We start from the raw sequence: 18,938 nt of genomic DNA, 5'->3' as shown, positions 1-18,938 counted from the left end.
CACAGTTGTTTGTACAGCTCAGAGACAACTTTATGAATGCCATACCCTTCCTTGACATTATAAGCCAAATGGAGACAAGTGGAAATATATGCCATAGGCCTGCCTAATAACTGGCACGTGTCAGGATCATATTTTTAAAATATTGAACTGATGCAGTTTTGGTCTCATAACCTTTAGTAATTCCTGGTTTCCCTGAAGCTCCCTACATATAGCCTAGAAGAAAGAGGCCAACTGAGTCTCTTCATCAGTTCACAGAAGACACAACTGTTTCAAAGCAAAAGCAAAGGGACTAAGGGAAGCAGCTTTCAGGGTACCCGGGCGTAGGCGACCACAGCTACCCTCCTCTTGTGATGGTAGGGGACTGTGTGCCACACGCTGCCTGTGGTTTGGGCCGGGTCTAGGCCTACAGGAGCAGCCAATCTCCACCACAGGGCAGCAGCTTCCTGGAGTAGAAGGAAAGAGGGGTGATTTGGATCTCAGTACCCTGGTAGCTATTCTGGCTCCTACTCCAAGTCACCCATGGGGTTGCAATTCGGATACTCCCCAGGGCAGCAGGAAACCCACCCCGAGGGTTCTTCAAGGACATCTACACCCTTTGGATCAGGGTGTGGTGGAGAAAAAAGAATGTCTAATGAGTGGGAAAGTTATTTCAAGCCTTCAATGCTTGAAGACCCTTGGGCTGGCCTTGAACCCATATCTGTAGTGGATTTTAACCAACAATACAACAATATTCAAACATTCAGAGGCAGAAAAGGAAGATACTTTTGTTAACATTTCTGAAATTCATCTAGAAGCTTCCCATGTCAGGAACATCTTGGACAAAACTTTCACTTGTGTAATTACATTGAACTTAAGATGGTGACTTTGAATATTTAGTTGGGTCTTCTTGATATTTTTCATCATATCAAGTATTGTTGATATTAGAGAAGACATACAGTAGAATAATTTGCAGTATTTAGCTCTTTAGAAGTGCCTACCACATTTTAGAGAATTTACAGTTTCCAAATATTTCACGTTCACAGTTATATAATGGACATGTGTCTTTCAATGGTTTTCCAATGTTTTAAAATAAAACATTTTGTCTTTTTAGAAAAAAAAAAAAAAGCAAAGGGACTAAGTTGCAAGTGCTTGATAAGGTACAGTAATGGTTTTGTTTTGAATTGCAACAAGATTTGACTGGCAAGATATCAGCCAAAGCCCAAAAGACTTTTTTTTTTCTTTTAGAGTTTTATAACAACAGTGCCATTTAAAAAGTAAGGAAGGGCAGAATTTTAGCCCCACAAGAAGGATTAAAGACCTTTCTAGGTTGGGGGAAGAGGAGCGTTCACATACATAGTCTGCTCCTTGGTTCCTTCCTTTTACCCTGGATGAAATTCAGGCAGTCCCAGAATTTTTCTGGTCATTCTTACATAACAAAAAGCCCAAATGGTTACATCAAGTTGCAAACAAAATATCAATTCAGGAAAAAAAAAAGTAATCAGGTAATAAAAGCAATCTCAAGTAATTATCAATTTAATTTGATTTAACAATTCAACTTTCCCCTCTTTCAACTGGGGTCTTTATAGGTAGCCCCAAAGAATAGAACATGATGCTATTTCCCCAACATAGGCTTCTACCCCTATCTTGCTACCTTGCTAGCTGTGTTTTCTGACTCATCAAAGGTCAAAGCAGGAGGAGGAGAAAAGGGAAAGAGGAGCAGGGAAGGAGAACAGGAAAGTTAGTACTTGATCAAGACTATCCATGGTCCTTGCCCTCTGGTCTGACAGATGTCCAAAGCTGGCTCTAACTTATAGTACCTTTTGTGAGCCCCTTCAGAAATCCTCACTGGGAATATTCAACTTCATTTCTAGTCCTGGTGAATACATTTTCCTTTGCCTAGCTGCTCCACCTCAGCATTCCACCATCCGTTCTCTCCCTTGGGTTCCTATCACTCAGTCCAGGCTTAGACAAGATTTAAAAGAGCCCCAGGTCTGTTCTTTCTCCCAATGACTGTATCTGATGGAGTAAACACACACGCATCCTTTGCTCCCACCTTGGATCAGCTGGATAGTCCACATTCCTGCCTTTTACATTTTTCAGTCAGAAGTCAGACACCAGTCCACACTGCCACCCTCCTCCCACCAAACTGCATGAATCATGTATCAAGATTTCTGAGAAACTCTTCTCTCCAGGTTTGAGATGAGGGAAAACGAGGTACAGAAAGCTTACAACAGAGCTCTGTTCAAAAACATCCTCTGTCAATCCCTTCTTCCCATTTCCAATGCTATCCTTTAGAATTTCAATATGAGAAAGGTTTAGAAACTTCCTTCAAATTTTACAAATTCTATTCTGTGATCTCACAATCCACTCTGCCATCAGGCATTTGTCATTTTAAGATCCCAGCTTAAACTTCCATTTATAGATCCTATTACAAGTGTTTTCTACTATTAGAGGAAACAAGGACTCATGAACAACACAGGTTAAGTATAGAGGGGGAAAAAAAAGAAAGTTAAATGTTAACACATCTAAGTTATGACTAAGTATTAACCCACCTCAATTCTTATTTGCCCTCAGTACAATATATGCATGTAATAAGAGAGTCCTGGAAAACAGGGGTCCACAAAAACAAACAAACAAAAAAAAAAAAAAACAAACAATGGAAACAGAAAGTATCTCTCTGGAGAAAAAGCAATAAAAGAAAAGGATAAACAAGTTGGCAACCATCTGCAAAAAGATCAGGTGTCCTCTCCTCCATCAACATCAAAAAAGTTTGTGTACCCATAGCTCGGCAACCCCAGAAAGATGTATGGAGAATAATTTAGTGAGTTGATGCCTACTGCTCCATCTGTATCTTCAATGGAAGTAAGAGGTAAAAATGTTCACAGCCAAAAAACAAACAAACAAACAAAAACAAAAACAGCAGAGTCAGGAGCAACAGTAAAGGGAAATGATGGTTCTAAGGGAGTGAACTTGGGGCGCCTGGATGGCCCAGGAAGAAAAGCACATGACTCTTGACCTTGAGGTTGTGAGTTCAAATTCCCAGATTGGGTATAGAGATTACTTAAATTAAAAAAAACCAATGGAGTGAACTTGAAAGAAAATTCTGAATTACAAGATTTGCTGCTTGCTGGGCATCTCAGGAAATGCTGGGTGACAGCCCAGACTGAGTGTGCCCATGAGCTTAACTACCCACCTATAAGAGTTAAGTGACATTATTTGTAAATTAGATAAGTGAGTTGTACAGTGTGGAGTCTTACATGTGTGAACTTAACTTCCTAATGTTTGATATGATTCCATTTACTAACGTTCTTAATATAACTTCATTGTCAGTATTAAAAACACTGTTTCAGATGTAACCAACAGCTCTAAGAAAGGGGAACTACACCACCCAGCAACATTCCATTAAAGCTGGAGCAACTCATGAAAGATTGGACAGAAAAAGAGAACATTAGTATTTTAACTCTTGTGCAATTCTTGTGGTTGCTGTTAAAGTAATATGCATGAAGGAGAGTTCCCAGGGTGGTATCAGCAGAATTAAGGACCACCACATGAAGCCTTGCTCATGGCTTATCTGTGTGTTTAGAAATTTGCTTCTACTAGGGGTGCCTGGGTGGCTCAGTCGGATGAGCATCAGACTTTGATCATCAGGTCATAATCTCATGGTTCGTGAGTTCGAGCCCCACATCAGTCTCTGTGCTGACAGCTCAGAGCCTGGAGCCTGCTTCAGATTCTGTGTCTCCCTCTCTCTCTGCCCCTCCCCTGCTCATGCTCTGCGTGTATGTGTGTGTGTCTCTCTCTCAAAAATAAACTTTAAAAAAAATAATAATAATTAATTAAAAAGAAAGAAATTTTGCTTCCACTCAATAGTCATCTCTTAACCTAGTTTTCTTCCCATGGAATCTAATGAATCTACTCCCTTTGATCCCTTCTATTTTATTCACTATTGCCATGTAGCAAATTACTCCATAAGTTAGCACCTTAAAACAACCATTTTATTATCCTGATGAATTCTGTGAGTCAGGAATTACAACAGGGCACAGTGAATAAGACTTGCCTCTGCTTCCATGGTATTTCATGTCTTAGATAGGAAGATTCAACAGCTAGGACTGACTTTCTGGCATGGGAGGGAAAGAAGTGCTAGTTACCTAGAGGTATAATCACTCACATGTCTGGCTGGTGATGCTGCCTGTCAGATCTTAGCTGGTTCTGAGCAGCTACACATGGCATCTCGTGTGACCTAGATTTTCTCCCATCATGGCAGCATGGGAACTTACATGGTGGTTCAGGGTTCCAAAACCTGAATCTACATCACTTCTCTGGCCTAGCTTCAGAAGTGACACAGCATCACTTCTGCTGCATCTATTGGTTAAGTGAGTCACAAGCCAGCTGAGATTCAAAGGAAGGAGAAATGTACTCTCTCAATAGTAGGGGTGTCAAAGAAATTGCAGCCGATTTTTTAAAACTGCCACACTTTCGGGGCGCCTGGGTGGCTCAGTCGGTTGAGCGTCCGACTTCCGCTCGGGTCATGATCTCGCGGTCCGTGAGTTCAAGACCCGCGTCGGGCTCTGTGCTGACAGCTCAGAGCCTGGAGCCTGTTTCAGATTCTGTGTCTCCCTCTCTCTCTGACCCTCCCCCGTTCATGCTCTGTCTCTCTCTGTCTCAAAAATAAATAAACGTTAAAAAAAAAAAAAAAACTGCCACACTTTCTTGACCATCACTTGAACACATGCAAGATTATCCTGAATGCACATCTACTTTTATTTTTGTCATTATTTCCCCATTTTGAGTTATCAAAGTAAGGTAAGGCTTCTCTGAGATAAATCACTGTTTTTGTCTCCATTTATCACCTCAACCTTGCCAAGTATACACACAGGCACATAAACATACATACTCACACACTACAGTTTTCAGGGAATTAATTAAGCAATGAACTTTAAGATTCAGGAAAATGGTCAGAGTCAATTTTTTTTTCCACTGCAAAGGGAAGCAAATCTTGAACTGTTCACCATCAACAAAATTTACCTTTTCCTCTTTCAGAAAATCTTAGCAAGCTTTCTTTTCTTTTTTTTTTTTTTTTTTTTAATATACATCCAAGTTAGTTAGCATATAGTGCAATAATGGTTTCAGGACTAGGTTCCAGTGATTCATCCCCTACATATAACACCCAGTGCTCATACAACAAGTGTCCTCCTTAATGCCCCTTGCCCATTTAGCCATCCCTCCATCCTCTTAGCAAGCTTTCTATCAACTATTACATCAATTGATCCAATTTTTTTAAAAACATAATTAATTTTCCCACCAACCATTGTTTCATGATATATAATTATATAAACAATATTTCAAGGTAAATATTCTTTCTAGTCCTTAACAGAGAAGTTCAGTATTTAATCTATTAGTACTAAAATCATTCTTATCTTCTTTAAAATATGTACTTTATATATTTTCTTAATAACCAAGTGAACAATGACTATTGCTAAAGAAGTTGAGAAAAACATATTCACTTTGAAACATTTTTTCTTTAATCAAAACTGTTGCTGGAAAGCACTATATTGCTTAGAAGCTCTTCATCATCCTTCAAGAACAGGGGTGCCTGGGTGTCTTAGTAGGTGAAGCATCCCACTCTTTTTTTTTTAATTTTTTTTAACGTTTATTCATTTTTGAGAGACAGAGTATGAGCGGGGAAGGGGCAGAGAGAGGGAGACACAGAGTGTGAAGCAGTCTCCAGGCTCTGAGCTGTCAGCACAGAGCACAGAGCCTGACGTGGGGCTCGAACTCACGAATTGCGAGATCACGACCTCAGCCAAAGTAGGACGCTTAACTGACTGACCCACCCAGGTGCCCCCCATCATCCTTCAAAGAAACACTTTTTCTGATTGTATTTTTGTCTTGAGTTGAGAGGCATATATTATACAGTCCAATTTGATACAATGTTTGCATAAGAATCACTCTAGTTCTTAGCAATCCTTCTTTTGTGGCTTCTTGGAGTGTCATTTGCTGCTCCCTGATTATGGCAAAGCCAAGGACTTAGAGGATAACTGCCCTGCCCACAGATCAATGAAAATGCAAAAAGAAAATACCTGTAACTTTTATTTAGTAAATTTACCAAACTATTCTATACTTGTTTTTACCAGATTATGCAAGGATAATGCAGGAATTCCAACCATGTCCCTGAATGGACAGTGATAAGCAGCACTGACAGTGAAATGGAAGAAACACAAAATGCTCCAGGGTTATCCAGCCTCAGTTGAAGTCATTATCCCAGGGGAATGAATCCATATCTCACAGGAGAGTTTACATTTACAAGGCTAGTTTAGAGGAAACTGATGTAAAGCAGAATATGAATGCCATAGGAAAGACTCAAAATGCTTTGGGGATTAAAAGGGTAAAAAAAATCACATACGTTAGAGGAATTATGAAAGACCTCATAGAAGAAGTGGCTACACACAGACAGCCAACCAACAGTTTAGGGCTCCACCCTTAAATATAATGAATGCCTAAGATTCATCAGATGTTTCTGGAAAACAGCAACATGTTTTAGAAAGACCCAAACAAGCAAATAATATGAAAAGAAAGGGAGAAAGAAAACTTAAAATTTTTGAGGAGTGGGAGGGAAAAGGAGGACACAATACAAAGAAGAGATAAAAACTTATAAAGAATAGCTTCAGAGAAATAAGAGAAGAGTAGCCTGAAAAAAAGAACAGGTACAAAGAAAACAGATAATCCAAGAACAGGAAAGACCTCTTGGAAATTAAACATTTGTATACTAGGGGCATCTGGGTAGCTCAGTTGGTTGAGTGTCTCACTTTTGATTTCAGCTCAGGTCATGATCCCAGGGTTGTAGGACTGAGCCCCGCATCAGGCTTCACACTGAGCATGGAGCCTGCTTAAGATTCTCTCTCTGTCCCCTCCGCCACTCACACACACTTTCTCTCTCTCTCTCTCTCTCTCTCTCTCTCTCTCTCTCTCTCTCTTAAAAAAAAATCTATACACTAAAAACTTTCTAATTAAGTAGAAGGATTAGAGGGGTGCCTGGGTGGCTCAGTCGGTTAAGCGTCCAACTTCAGCTCAGGTCGTGATCTCACAGTCCGTGAGTTCAAGCCCCGCGTGGGGCTCTGTGCTGATAGTTCAGAGCCTGGAGCCTGTTTCAGATTCTGTGTCTCCCTCTCTCTCTGACCCTCCCCTGTTCATGCTCTGTCTCTGTCTCAAAAATAAATAAACGCTAAAAAAAAAAATTTAAATAGAAGGGTCAGAAAATAAAGTCTTTCCAGAAAGTAGAGAAGAAGAAAGCAGGGGAATAGGAGAAAGTTACAAAAGATAAGAAAATTGAATAATCAGTCCTGATTATGGAACATCTGATAGTTCTGAGTACCAGGAAAAGGAAAAAAGACCAAATGAAAGAGTGATAATCTACCAAATAATTCAAGACAACTAGTGATGCTGAGGACAGAAGTCTGTAGCCTAAAAGGACTTGGCCAAGTGACCAACACCATTAATTTCAAAAGCCCCATTCCAAGGACAGCATCACATAAGTAGTGACTACTGGGGATAACATGAAAATCCTTTAAATCTTCAGAAGAGAGGGGCGCCTGGGTGGCGCAGTCGGTTAAGCGTCCGACTTCAGCCAGGTCACGATCTCGCGGTCCGTGAGTTCGAGCCCCGCGTCAGGCTCTGGGCTGATGGCTTGGAGCCTGGAGCCTGTTTCCGATTCTGTGTCTCCCTCTCTCTCTGCCCCTCCCCCGTTCATGCTCTGTCTCTCTCTGTCCCAAAAATAAAAAAAAATAAAAAAATAAAAATTTGAAAAAAAAAAAGAAAAAAAAATCTTCAGAAGAGAGAATAAAGGTCATATACAAATGTTCAGAAATGAGAATGGTGTTGATCTTCTCAATAATGACCTTAGATGACAGAAGACAAAAGATCAGAAGTCTTAAAGTTTTTGAAAGATAATGACTTGCAACTTATAATCAACTTAGAATTTCCACCTGGCTAGGCTTTAGAGTGGACTAAAAAGCATTTACAGACATACAAAGGGTAACAAGTTTACTTCCTTTATTAGAAAATTAAAATGTGTCCAGCAAAATAAGTAAATAAATCAAGAAACAGAAAAATCATGGTTTCTAAAAACCAGGGTGTCTACTTTAGGAATGAGTCAAAGAATAGTTGCAGGATGACAGCCAACACAGAGAACCAGTCAAGAGGACTCTGGGAGGAAAGTTCCCAGAAAAAACAAAGTTAATAAACTATGTGACTTGCCTAGCTTTGGAGAAATTATTGAGAGGAGTTTGACAAATCTCATGGAAAAAATTAAGGATAAGTACTGAAAGGTACACAAGCATAAAGCAAATGTTACAATCATCAACTCCAGGAAGAACAAGCACAAGAACTCTAAACGCAAAGAAATTAAATCATAATACATTATTTGGCTCAGGAGTAAACAATATTTGCATAGTATGATGCTATCCAATTATTGAACCAAAAATTATAATTCTATTATGATGGTGGAGTGCTGCTGTCTACCCAATATTCCTTCCTTCCCTGTCCCACCTTCTTCCACTTAGGTTTTTTGTTGTTACGTTTGTTTATTTATTTTGAGAGAGACAGAGACAGCAAGTGGGGGAGGGGCAAAGAGAGAGGGGAGAGAGTAGGGAAGAGAATTCAAGTAGGCTCCCTGCCGTCGGCACAGAGTCTGACTGGGGCTCAAACTCACAAGCCATGAGATCATGACCTGAGCTGAAACCAAGAGTTAAATGTTTAGCCAACAGCCACCCAGCTGCCCCTTCTACCTAGGTTTTGTTCAGGTATCTACAATTTTCTTTCTGGCAACATTCTTTAGGAGAGGTTGATCCCAATACCACACCCAAAAGGTAAATTTAGTTAGTCCCAATCATGATAATCCCATCCATCTCTTCAGTTGTGATAGTTTTAGGAAGAGACTTAGATCCAAGTCAGTTAGTTGAAGGGCTTCTTAAACAGAAGTGCAAGGAAGAGTCAGTCTCCTCTTCTTTCTATGGATATATGTTAAAGACAACTAAATTTGCTACCACCATTCAGCAATCATGAGGGCAACTTAAAGACAAGGTCAACACCCCAACGATAGGAAAACAAAGCTCAGAAGTACTCATGTTTTCATGACGCACTGAATTGTGCAGCTTTGAGAGACACTGTGTTTAGATTTCTGTTAAATAGAAATAATAAATGTCTTTTTTAAGCCAGTAGAGTCAGGGTTTTCTGTAATCCTCACTTGAAAGCATTCTAATTGTTTTGGGTTTTTTTATGGTGGGGGTATGCAGAGGAAGGAGGGTGCAGCCTGTTACTCTGAGTACTAAACTGTTAAATCCACATCTACCATAACAGGACGTATATAATATACTATCTAAAATTATTAAATCAAGATAAAGCAGTATAAATTCCACATTTAGAAACACAGAGGCAAATATTTGGAAAAACAGTTAAAATACTAAATAGTGGGTAGTTTTAGGAAGTTAGGAATAAGAGTTGCAGAAAATTGAGGTAATACTATTTATTTTTAATTATGTGGATGATTGCTTTGATAAAAATAAAAAATAATTACAATAAACAAACCAGCAAACAAAAATACAGATGTGATTTTCCAAGGTAACTGTAAAGAAAGGTTGAGCACCCCATGTAGCTATCAAAGTAGCCATTAACATCCCACAAAAGCCAAACCAACTAGTCTTTAAGAAGTTAATATACTTGTCATAACCACATGGATCTTACAGTACCAATGGTTCAGATTGGGGAGAAACCCAAATCTTTTTAACTACACAATGCAATCCTCAGATGGTGTCAGACAGAATTAGAACATGATGATATGATTACAAGGTGACATGATGAGGGCTAGGTTAAGGTCACATGACTTCTCAGAATTCTTTCCCTAAGTTATTTGCTAGCTGTCAATTTCATTCTTTTTTTTTTTAATTAAAAAGTGTCTTCCTGCTCTCATTTCTCTATAATGCAAATATGAAATTTTGCACTCAAGATCTCAGTATTTTTTTCTTTTTTCAAATTTTTTATTTAAATTCTAGTTAGTTAATATACAGTGCAATATTGGTTTTAGGAGTAGAATTCAGTGGTTCATCATTTAATAAAACACCCAGTGCTCATCATAACAAGTACCCTCCTTAACACCCATCACCCACCTCCCTCCATCAACCCTCAGTTTGTTTCCTAAAGTTAAAAATATCTTATGGTTTCCCTTCCTCTCCCTTTTTCCCCCTCCCATATGTTTATCTCTTTTGTTTGTTAAATTCCACATGAGTGAAATCATATGGTATTTGTCTGTCTCTGACTGACTTATTTCACTTAGCATAATACACCCTAGCTCCATCCACGTTGTTGCAAATGGCAAGATTTCATTCTTTTTGATGGCTGAGTAATATTCCATTATATATATGTATATATATATATGTGTATATATATATATACATATATATATATACACCATATATATATGTATATATATATATACACATATATATATACACACCATATATATATATATACACACCATATATATATATATACACACCATATATATATATATACACACCATATATATATATATACACACCATATATATATATATACACACCATATATATATATATATATATATATATATATATATATATACCACATATATATATACCACATCTTCTTTATCCATTCATCTGTCGATGGACATTTGGGTTCTTTCCATAGTTTGGCAACTGTTGATAATGCTGCTATAAACAACAGGGTGTATGCACGCCTTCGAATCTCTATTTTTGTACCCTTTGGGTAAATACCTAGTAGTGCAATTGCTGGGTCATAGGATAGTTTTGTTTTTAACTTTTGAGGAATCTCCATATTGATTTTCAGAGTGTCTGTACCAGTTTGCATTCCCACCAACAGTGTAGAGTGTCCTCCTTTCTCCACATCCTCACCAACATCTGTTGTTTCTTGTGTTAATTTTAGCCATTCTAACAGGTGTGAGGTGGTATCTCATCGTAGTTTTGATTTGTATTTCCCTGATGATGAGTGATGTGGAGCTCTTTTCATGTGTCTGTTAGCCATCTAGATGTCTTCTTTGGAAAAATGTCTATTCATGTCTTCTACCCATTTCTTAACTGGGTTATTTGTTTTGTGGGTGTTGAGTTTGATAAGTTATTTATAGATTTTGGATACTAACCCTTTATAAGATATGCCATATGCAAATACCTTCTCCCATTCCACAGGCTGCCTTTTAGTTTTATTGCTTTTGTCCTTTGCTGTGCAGAGGATTTTTATCTTGATGAAGTCCCAGTAGTTCATTTTTGCTTTTGTTTCCCTTGCCTCTGATGATATGTCTAGTAAGAAGTTGCTCCAGCCAAGGTTAAAGAGATTACTGCCTGTGCCCATGAATGGGGGAGGGTCAGAGAGAAGGAGACACAGAATCTGAAACAGGCTCCAGGCTCTGAACGGTCAGCACAGAGCCCGATGTGGGACTTGAACTCACGGACCGTGAAATCATGACCTGAGCCAAAGTCGGATGCTTAACCGACTGAGCCACCCAGGTGCCCCTACCCACCACCATTTGTTGAAGAGACTGTCTTTTTTCTGTTGAATATTCTTTCCTGTTTTGTTGAAGATTAGTTGACCAAGGTCTCAATATTTTAAAGGGCTATAACTGAAAAAAGATATCTTCAGCAAACTTCCATGATTTTGCAACTGTCGTAAAACATTAAGGTCAGGTGAAAGCATCTGATTTTTGATAGTCAAAGGAAAAAGAATGTAAGATTTGGAAGGAAGAAAAACTTGTCATTTTATCAAATAGTCCGGATGAACTCAATTTATTTATCTCTTGATCTTTGGCAAATTAACAAACAGGATATTAAAATTAACATATTTTTTTTGAAAAGTTAAAAATTCCTTAATTTTTTATTCCTGGTACCACTACCACAATTTACAGGGCAATATACCTGATGTAATGAAAAGAGAAAAAGACAAAGCTACAACAGATAAAAGACCTCGGGAATGTACATCTAATTGACACTACATTGCATTAATCAATAGCTGCACTTTTTGCAAACTGTGGCTATGACGGTCCTGAACAAGAAGGGTTTCCTGTTTAAGCTGCGGTAACTTTTCTGACTATGGATCATCGTTCCTTCTGTGGCAGATTTTTACAGTTCCTCTAATGCATTTGGGACGACTATCTCAAAGTAACCTGCAGCTTTCCTGACAACTCCTCGCTCTCTCTCCTGCTAAGAACTGTAGCCCTTTTCTTCTGAAAATTTTTAGAACCTTCTGCTACCATATCCACCACTTCCACCACCAGATCCATAACCACCACCATAGGGACTGCCCGAGCTTCTTCCACCAAAACTGCCCCCCTTCATGGGTCCATAATTTGATTGCTGTTGTCCACTATAATTTCCAAAATCATTATAGTTCCCACCACCACCATAGTTACCTCCAAAATTTCCTCCTTCATTGTAACCATCATATCCTCCACCACCGCCACCATATCAACCTCCTTGGTTTCCATATCCTGGTCCACCTCCACCATAGCCTCCTCTACTACTATAACCAGGACCACCACCACAGTTGCCACCATCACCTCCAAATCCATTATATCCACCATCACCTCCTCCATAACTACCTCTGCTGCCACCACCTCCACTACCATAGCCTCCTCTTCCACCAAAGTTTCCACCGTGGCCAAAGTTACCACCACCTCCAAAGTTTCCTCCACGACCCATAAAGTTGCCAGATCCACCTCCACGACCTCTTTGCGATCCAGCAGACTGCATTTCTTGTTTAGAAAGGGCCTTTTTCACTTCACAATTATGCCCATTAATTGTGTGGTATTTCTGAACAATTTTATCAACTGTATCATGATCATCAAAAGTTACAAAAGCAAATCCTCTCTTTTTTCCACTCTGCCTGTCCTCCATAACTTCTATGGTTTCAATCTTGCCATACTTTTCAAAGTAGTCTCTCAAATTATATTCTTCTGGATCTTCTTTAATACCACCAACAAAAATTTTCTTCACAGTTAGATGGGTACCAGGCTTTACAGAATCCTCTCTAGAAACAGCTCTCTTTGGTTCCACTACACGCCCATCAACCTTGTGTGGTCGAGCACACATTGCTGCATCCACCTCCTCCACACAAGAGTAAGTCACAAAACCAAAACCCCTGGAACGTTTTGTTTGGGGGTCTCTCATCACCACACAATCTGTAAGTGTGCCCCATTTTTCAAAATGTTCTCTTAAACTATCATCTGTAGTTTCAAAGCTCAAACCACCAATAAACAGTTTTCTCAACTGCTCTGGTTCCTTTGGATCATGGCCCACCTCCCCCCCCCCCCCCCCCCCCCCCCCGGCGGCGGCGGCGGCGGCGACGGCCGGAGTCAGGCTGGGGGCGACCGGGCAGCGGTTTTACCTCCATTTTGAGACCGGACTCGCCTCTTCCAACTCGAGTTCAATATGGGACCGAGAGGAAGAGCTAAAATTAACATATTTTAAAACAAAATCTCATCACTGATTTCAGCAGTAATATTGCTGAACATTTCAGCAGTAACAATGACCACCAAATGTTTTACCAGATCAAATAATGAAAATGACTGAATCAGATTTGCATTCCCATCTTGTTCTCTGATCAGCTCTTGGTGAGGTGGCCCTGAGTCTGCTATAAGAAGGAGGTACTGGGGGCGCCTGGGTGGCGCAGTCGGTTAAGCGTCCGACTTCAGCCAGGTCACGATCTCGCGGTCCGTGAGTTCGAGCCCCGCGTCAGGCTCTGGGCTGATGGCTCGGAGCCTGGAGCCTGTTTCCGATTCTGTGTCTCCCTCTCTCTCTGACCCTCCCCCGTTCATGCTCTGTCTCTCTCTGTCCCAAAAAAATAAATAAAAAACGTTGAAAAAAAAAAAAAAAAAAAAAAAGAAGGAGGTACAGTCATTCTCTAGGATCTGAGAGAGGTAGGGAAGGGGGACCAAGACATTGGGATGTTGCTATTAGCATCCTATTAACTCCAGTACTTCTTCCGGTCTCAGTTTATTTCTCCAGGAAGTCCTCCTTAACCTCCTAGACTAGGATAGGCCCTCTGTTATACACTCTTATGACACCCTACCGTTAGCACAATGGTAATCAAATAATTGTTTCTGCATTGAATTGTTTCATGTCTACCTCCCTACTAGAGAGTAAGTTCCATGAATCACAGATTGGATGTATTTGGTTCATTTTTACATTACCTGGCACAATGCATGGCATATTGTATATGGCCAATAAATATTTGATGAATAATTGAAAAGGGGGAAACAAATGGTTTTAATACACGTTAAAATATTTTCAGCCTAGGGGCATCTGGGTGGTTCAGCCGGTTAAGTGTCCAGCTTCAGCTCAGGTCATGATCTCACGGTTGGTGAGTTTGAGCCCCGCGTCGGGCTCTGTTCTGACAGCTTAGAGCCTGGAAGCTGCTTCAGATTCTGTGTCGCCCTCTCTCTATCTACACCTCCCCCGCTCACACTCTGTCTGTCTCTCTCAAAAATAAATAAACATTTTTTTAAAAAGCTTTAAAATATATTCAGCCTTACGGTAAAGAAATAGAAGTGAAAACATCAATGAAATACTATCTTCTACTTTATCAAATTGAAAAGTTAAAAAAAACTGAAAATATACTGTGCTGTTGGCAAGAGTGAAGTATGACAGGTGGCCCCTGTTGGGGCTGCTATATGTTTAGCAACACATAAGAAACTTAGCAAAATAATTAATATAATTCAAAACTTAAATGCATATACCCTTTCACCCAACAATTTCACATCTAACATTTTATTCCACCACTAAGCTCTCATCTCTATTCAAAGACCCTTGTACAAGGAAGTTCATGATGATTTTGCTTGAATAGAAAAAGAATCCTAAAATCATATAATAAAGAGAGTTAAATATCCCATGTCTTTAAGGTAGAGCTGGCCTCCTTACAGGCAGCAGTGGTGAGGGAAAGTGAGGATTTCAACTTTGCCACTGGCCTGAGAGGTTTTTTTGGCATGAAGGGTTGCAATGTCAGAGAAAAAGCAGCTGGTGGACTTAGGTCTCTGGGAGGAGGACAACGAGTTCAGGGAGTTCCCCAAGGAAGACTGGGCTGGTTTAGATGAAAATGAAGAAGCAGATGTCTAGGAAAATAACTGGGATTTTGACAATGTAGAGGGTAACTTCTCCAATCTGATATGAGGTAAATCAGAGACACATGGTTATAAGATGGAGACCTCATAGCATCTGGAAGTGTTGAAGCAACCTAAGCTTGAACTTGTTCCTAAATTCTAGGACAGAGAATCTAGGATGGGACACTTAAAATATGTTTATTTCTTTACCTGCTTGGATTTTTTATTTTTGTTTTTGTAACACAAAACATAAATGTTTTGATCTAAAAAAAAAAGAGTTAAATAAATTATGGTACAGTTATGTAATAAAATACTACACAGCAGTAAAAGAATGAGTTATATATATTTAAATACTGATTAAAATAATAACCAAGACATATAAGTGGAGAAAATAAAATGCAAAAATGTAAAACAATGTTTATATTATATTCCCCTTTATTGTTGTGGTTTTTAAAGGAGATATATGTGCATATAAGATATATCTGGGAACCCACATGAGAAAATGGTAACAGAAAGTTGCTTCTGATGCAAGAAGACTGGGAAACTGGACACTGGGACAGAAGAAAAATTTTCTTTTCACTCTATACTTTTTAAACTGTTCACATTTTTTAGCATGTATATTAATACATTTTTAACATAACAGCTTGTTTAAAAATCTAATTCTTGAAGGAATATTTTTCTAGACCACATGAATGGTCTTTCCACATAGAGCTTTTAATCACTCTGCAATTATATATACATAAGATGACTGGATTTTGATTTAGATTATCTTGAAGATGTTATCCTTAATGTACACTTATTATTTGTCTCTGTTTTTTTTTAATTTTTTTTTTAACGTTTATTTATTTTTGAGACAGAGAGAGACAGAGCATGAATGGGGGAGGGGCAGAGAGAGAGGGAGACACAGAATCGGAAGCAGGCTCCAGGCTCTGAGCCATCAGCCCAGAGCCCAACGCGGGGCTCGATCTCACGGACCGCAAGATCGTGACCTGAGCCGAAGTCAGACGCCCAACCGACTGAGCCACCCAGGTGCCCCTGTCTCTGTTTTTTTTAATTTTTTTAACATTTATTCATTTTTGAGAGACAGAGAGAAACAGTGTGTGAGTGGGGGAGGGGAAGAAAGAGAGGGGGACACAGAATCCGAAGCAGGCTCCAGGCTCTGAGCTGTCAGCACAGAGCCTGACGTGAGGCTCGAGCTCACAGACCGCAAGATCATGACCTGAGCCAAAGTAGGACCCCCAACCAACTGAGCCACCCAGGGGCCCTATTTGTCTATTTGTCTCTGTTTAAAATAAATGTCTTTCTTCATATCACTAGTAATTTTTGTAAACAGAGACATGTAATAAATGTCTGCTAAGGAGAGGCTCTCAAGTAGCTACAGGTTAATCATCTTCATTTAATATAGAAGGTACATTTCTCTTTTGAAGTGAGAGTCATATTAATTAATTCATTCATAATAATAAATCTAATTTAATCTCTATGGCCATGCATTTTATAGTTATATATTTTATGAAATAAATTATAATTTGTTTTAAATGTCTTAAAAATGTTGAGAGTAAATTAAATGTTATTAAGAAATATTATTTATTAACATTAAATGTTATTAAGAAAAATAAGACTTATATGGGACAGTTACAACTGTTGGCTAATTGATGCACAATCATAGTTGAAGACATAATTTTATCAGACTATAAGTCAAAATGTACACAGCATGAAAGAGAATATCTCATATGCCTGAAATCCTAGTTAGAAAACTGTCAAACTTCATATGCATTCAGCTAAACTCCTGCCACATTAAATGAGGCTTTCAGAATGTAAGTACATCTGAGTCACAGAACTGTCCTAAAGAATATGGAAACTTGTTACCAAAATAACACATCAAGAATTTTCTATTGAGTAAGAAATTGTTAACTCATTAAGACATTTCTAGCTATCTCCACTTCAAGTCATTAATTTTCTAATAGAAGTTAAAAGGTGAGCAGTATCTTAATAAGGTCACTAATTTTGCAGGAAGAATGCTTCTATGTATCTTGATTTGTGTATAAAGTACTTAGCAACTTATTTTTTATTTTCAATATATCATTTAAATAATATTAATGTTATAATTTCTATATAATGGACTATTGACCTAATTGAAAACTTTATATTGACATTAGTTGTAAAAAATACTTCTTAACTTTTTTTAATGTTGAGAAATTAAGAAAGTTTTTGACCAGGATGAAAAGGCACAGAGCAAAGGTTGATTCTACCATAACATCAGTCTACTCAATAATGAGGAACTACTCCCTTAACTTAAAATGTCCTTAGGGAGTGGGGGAGATAAGATCAATGTTGTTTTAAGGGTACAAATTTGCAATGGGTAGTAAATAAGATGTAGAGATCCAATGCACAGTATAATGAATACAGACAACAATATTGCAATACAGTCAGGAAACTTGCTAAGAGACTAAAACATCATTATCCTATCCACTAAAAAGAAAGGATAATTATGTATTGTGACAAAGATTTTAAATATCACTGAATGGCAATCACATTGCAGTATATAAGTGCATCAAATTAACACATTGTATGCCTTAAATACACATATAAGTCAAATATACTCAATAAAAAAGTTTTTTTATAATTCAGAACATAAAAAAATAAAACGTCAGATCATTTCACAATATATACATAAACATTTATAAGTCTTATTAAGTCTAAAGTTGACCCATTTTACACAGACAACAGATTTTTTTTTTAAATTTTTTTTTTTTTTCAACGTTTATTTATTTTTGGGACAGAGAGAGACACAGCATGAACGGGGCAGGGGCAGAGAGAGAGGGAGACACAGAATCAGAAACAGGCTCCAGGCTCCGAGCCATCAGCCCAGAGCCTGACGCGGGGCTCGAACTCACGGACCGCGAGATCGTGACCTGGCTGAAGTCGGACGCTTAACCGACTGCGCCACCCAGGCGCCCCAAGACAACAGATTTTTTTAAGTGGAACTGAAACAATGATATTCAAGTAAGTAAAATGGATAAATATTAAAATTCTAAGAAATTCAATTATGACTTTAAGCAATTAGGTTTAAAAAAATCTACTTCCTTAAAAAATCCAGTCTTTCTAAATTCTTTTTTTTAAGCTTATTTATTTTGAGAGAGAGAGAGAGCGAGCAAGCAGAGTAGGGGCAAAGAAAAGGAGAGAGAGAATCCCAAGTATGCTCCACACTGCCAGCACAGAGCCTGATGTGGGGCTTGAACCCACAAACCGTGAGATCATGACCCAAGCCAAAACCAAAAGTCAGACCCCAATCGACTGAGCCACCCAGGTGCCCTGAAAATTCTTAAGGCATGAATAGTCTCACAATTTCATCAACTCAAATCAAATACTTTAATTTTCTTAATTCAATTTTTTATTTAAATTCTACTTAGTCAACATATGTGGTAAAATTGGTTTCAGGAGTAGAATTCAGTGATTCCTCACTTACATATAACACAGTGATCATCACAACAAGTGCCCTCCTTAATACCTATAACCCATTTAGCCCATCCCAGGCCCACCCCCCCTCCAGCAACTCTCAGTTTGCTGTCTATAGTTAAGAGTTTTTTATGGTTTGTCTCACTCTCTCTTTTTTGCCTCTTCCCCTATGTTCACCTGTTTTACTTCTTAAATTCCACATATGAGTGAAATCTTATGATATTTGTCTCTCTGACTGATTTATTTTGCTTAGCATAATACTCTGTAGCTCCAACCACATCATTGCAAGTGGCAAAATTTCATTCTTGTGTATACAGATACCACATCTTCTTTATCCATTCATTAGTCAATGACAGACAACTGGGCTC

At 38.6% G+C, this 18,938-nt stretch overlaps 2 protein-coding genes and 1 pseudogene across 2 annotated transcripts; 2 read left to right on the top strand and 1 right to left on the bottom strand.

Moving 5' to 3' along the window:
* Positions 1 to 468: 468 nt before the first annotated feature.
* On the top strand, positions 469 to 779 carry LOC131490443 (M-phase-specific PLK1-interacting protein-like; the record flags this gene model as incomplete). Its single annotated transcript, XM_058692806.1, has 1 exon — positions 469 to 779. A coding segment is annotated over one exon (303 nt), but the record flags the coding sequence as incomplete, so codon positions are not given.
* An 11,193-nt stretch (positions 780 to 11,972) lies between these two features.
* LOC131503244 (heterogeneous nuclear ribonucleoprotein A3-like) lies at positions 11,973 to 13,424 on the bottom strand. The gene is given in 2 exon segments (XM_058714863.1): positions 11,973 to 13,345; positions 13,347 to 13,424. Coding segments are annotated over 2 exon segments (1,155 nt in total). The 5' UTR covers positions 13,410 to 13,424; the 3' UTR covers positions 11,973 to 12,253.
* A 1,589-nt stretch (positions 13,425 to 15,013) lies between these two features.
* Positions 15,014 to 15,294, top strand: LOC131492985 (26S proteasome complex subunit SEM1-like; annotated as a pseudogene).
* The last annotated feature ends 3,644 nt before the right edge of the window (positions 15,295 to 18,938 follow it).

Source organism: Neofelis nebulosa, chromosome 2 (genome assembly GCF_028018385.1).
Source record: "Neofelis nebulosa isolate mNeoNeb1 chromosome 2, mNeoNeb1.pri, whole genome shotgun sequence".
Taxonomy (NCBI): Eukaryota; Metazoa; Chordata; class Mammalia; order Carnivora; family Felidae; genus Neofelis; species Neofelis nebulosa.
This window is presented reverse-complemented; position numbering and strand designations above follow the sequence as displayed.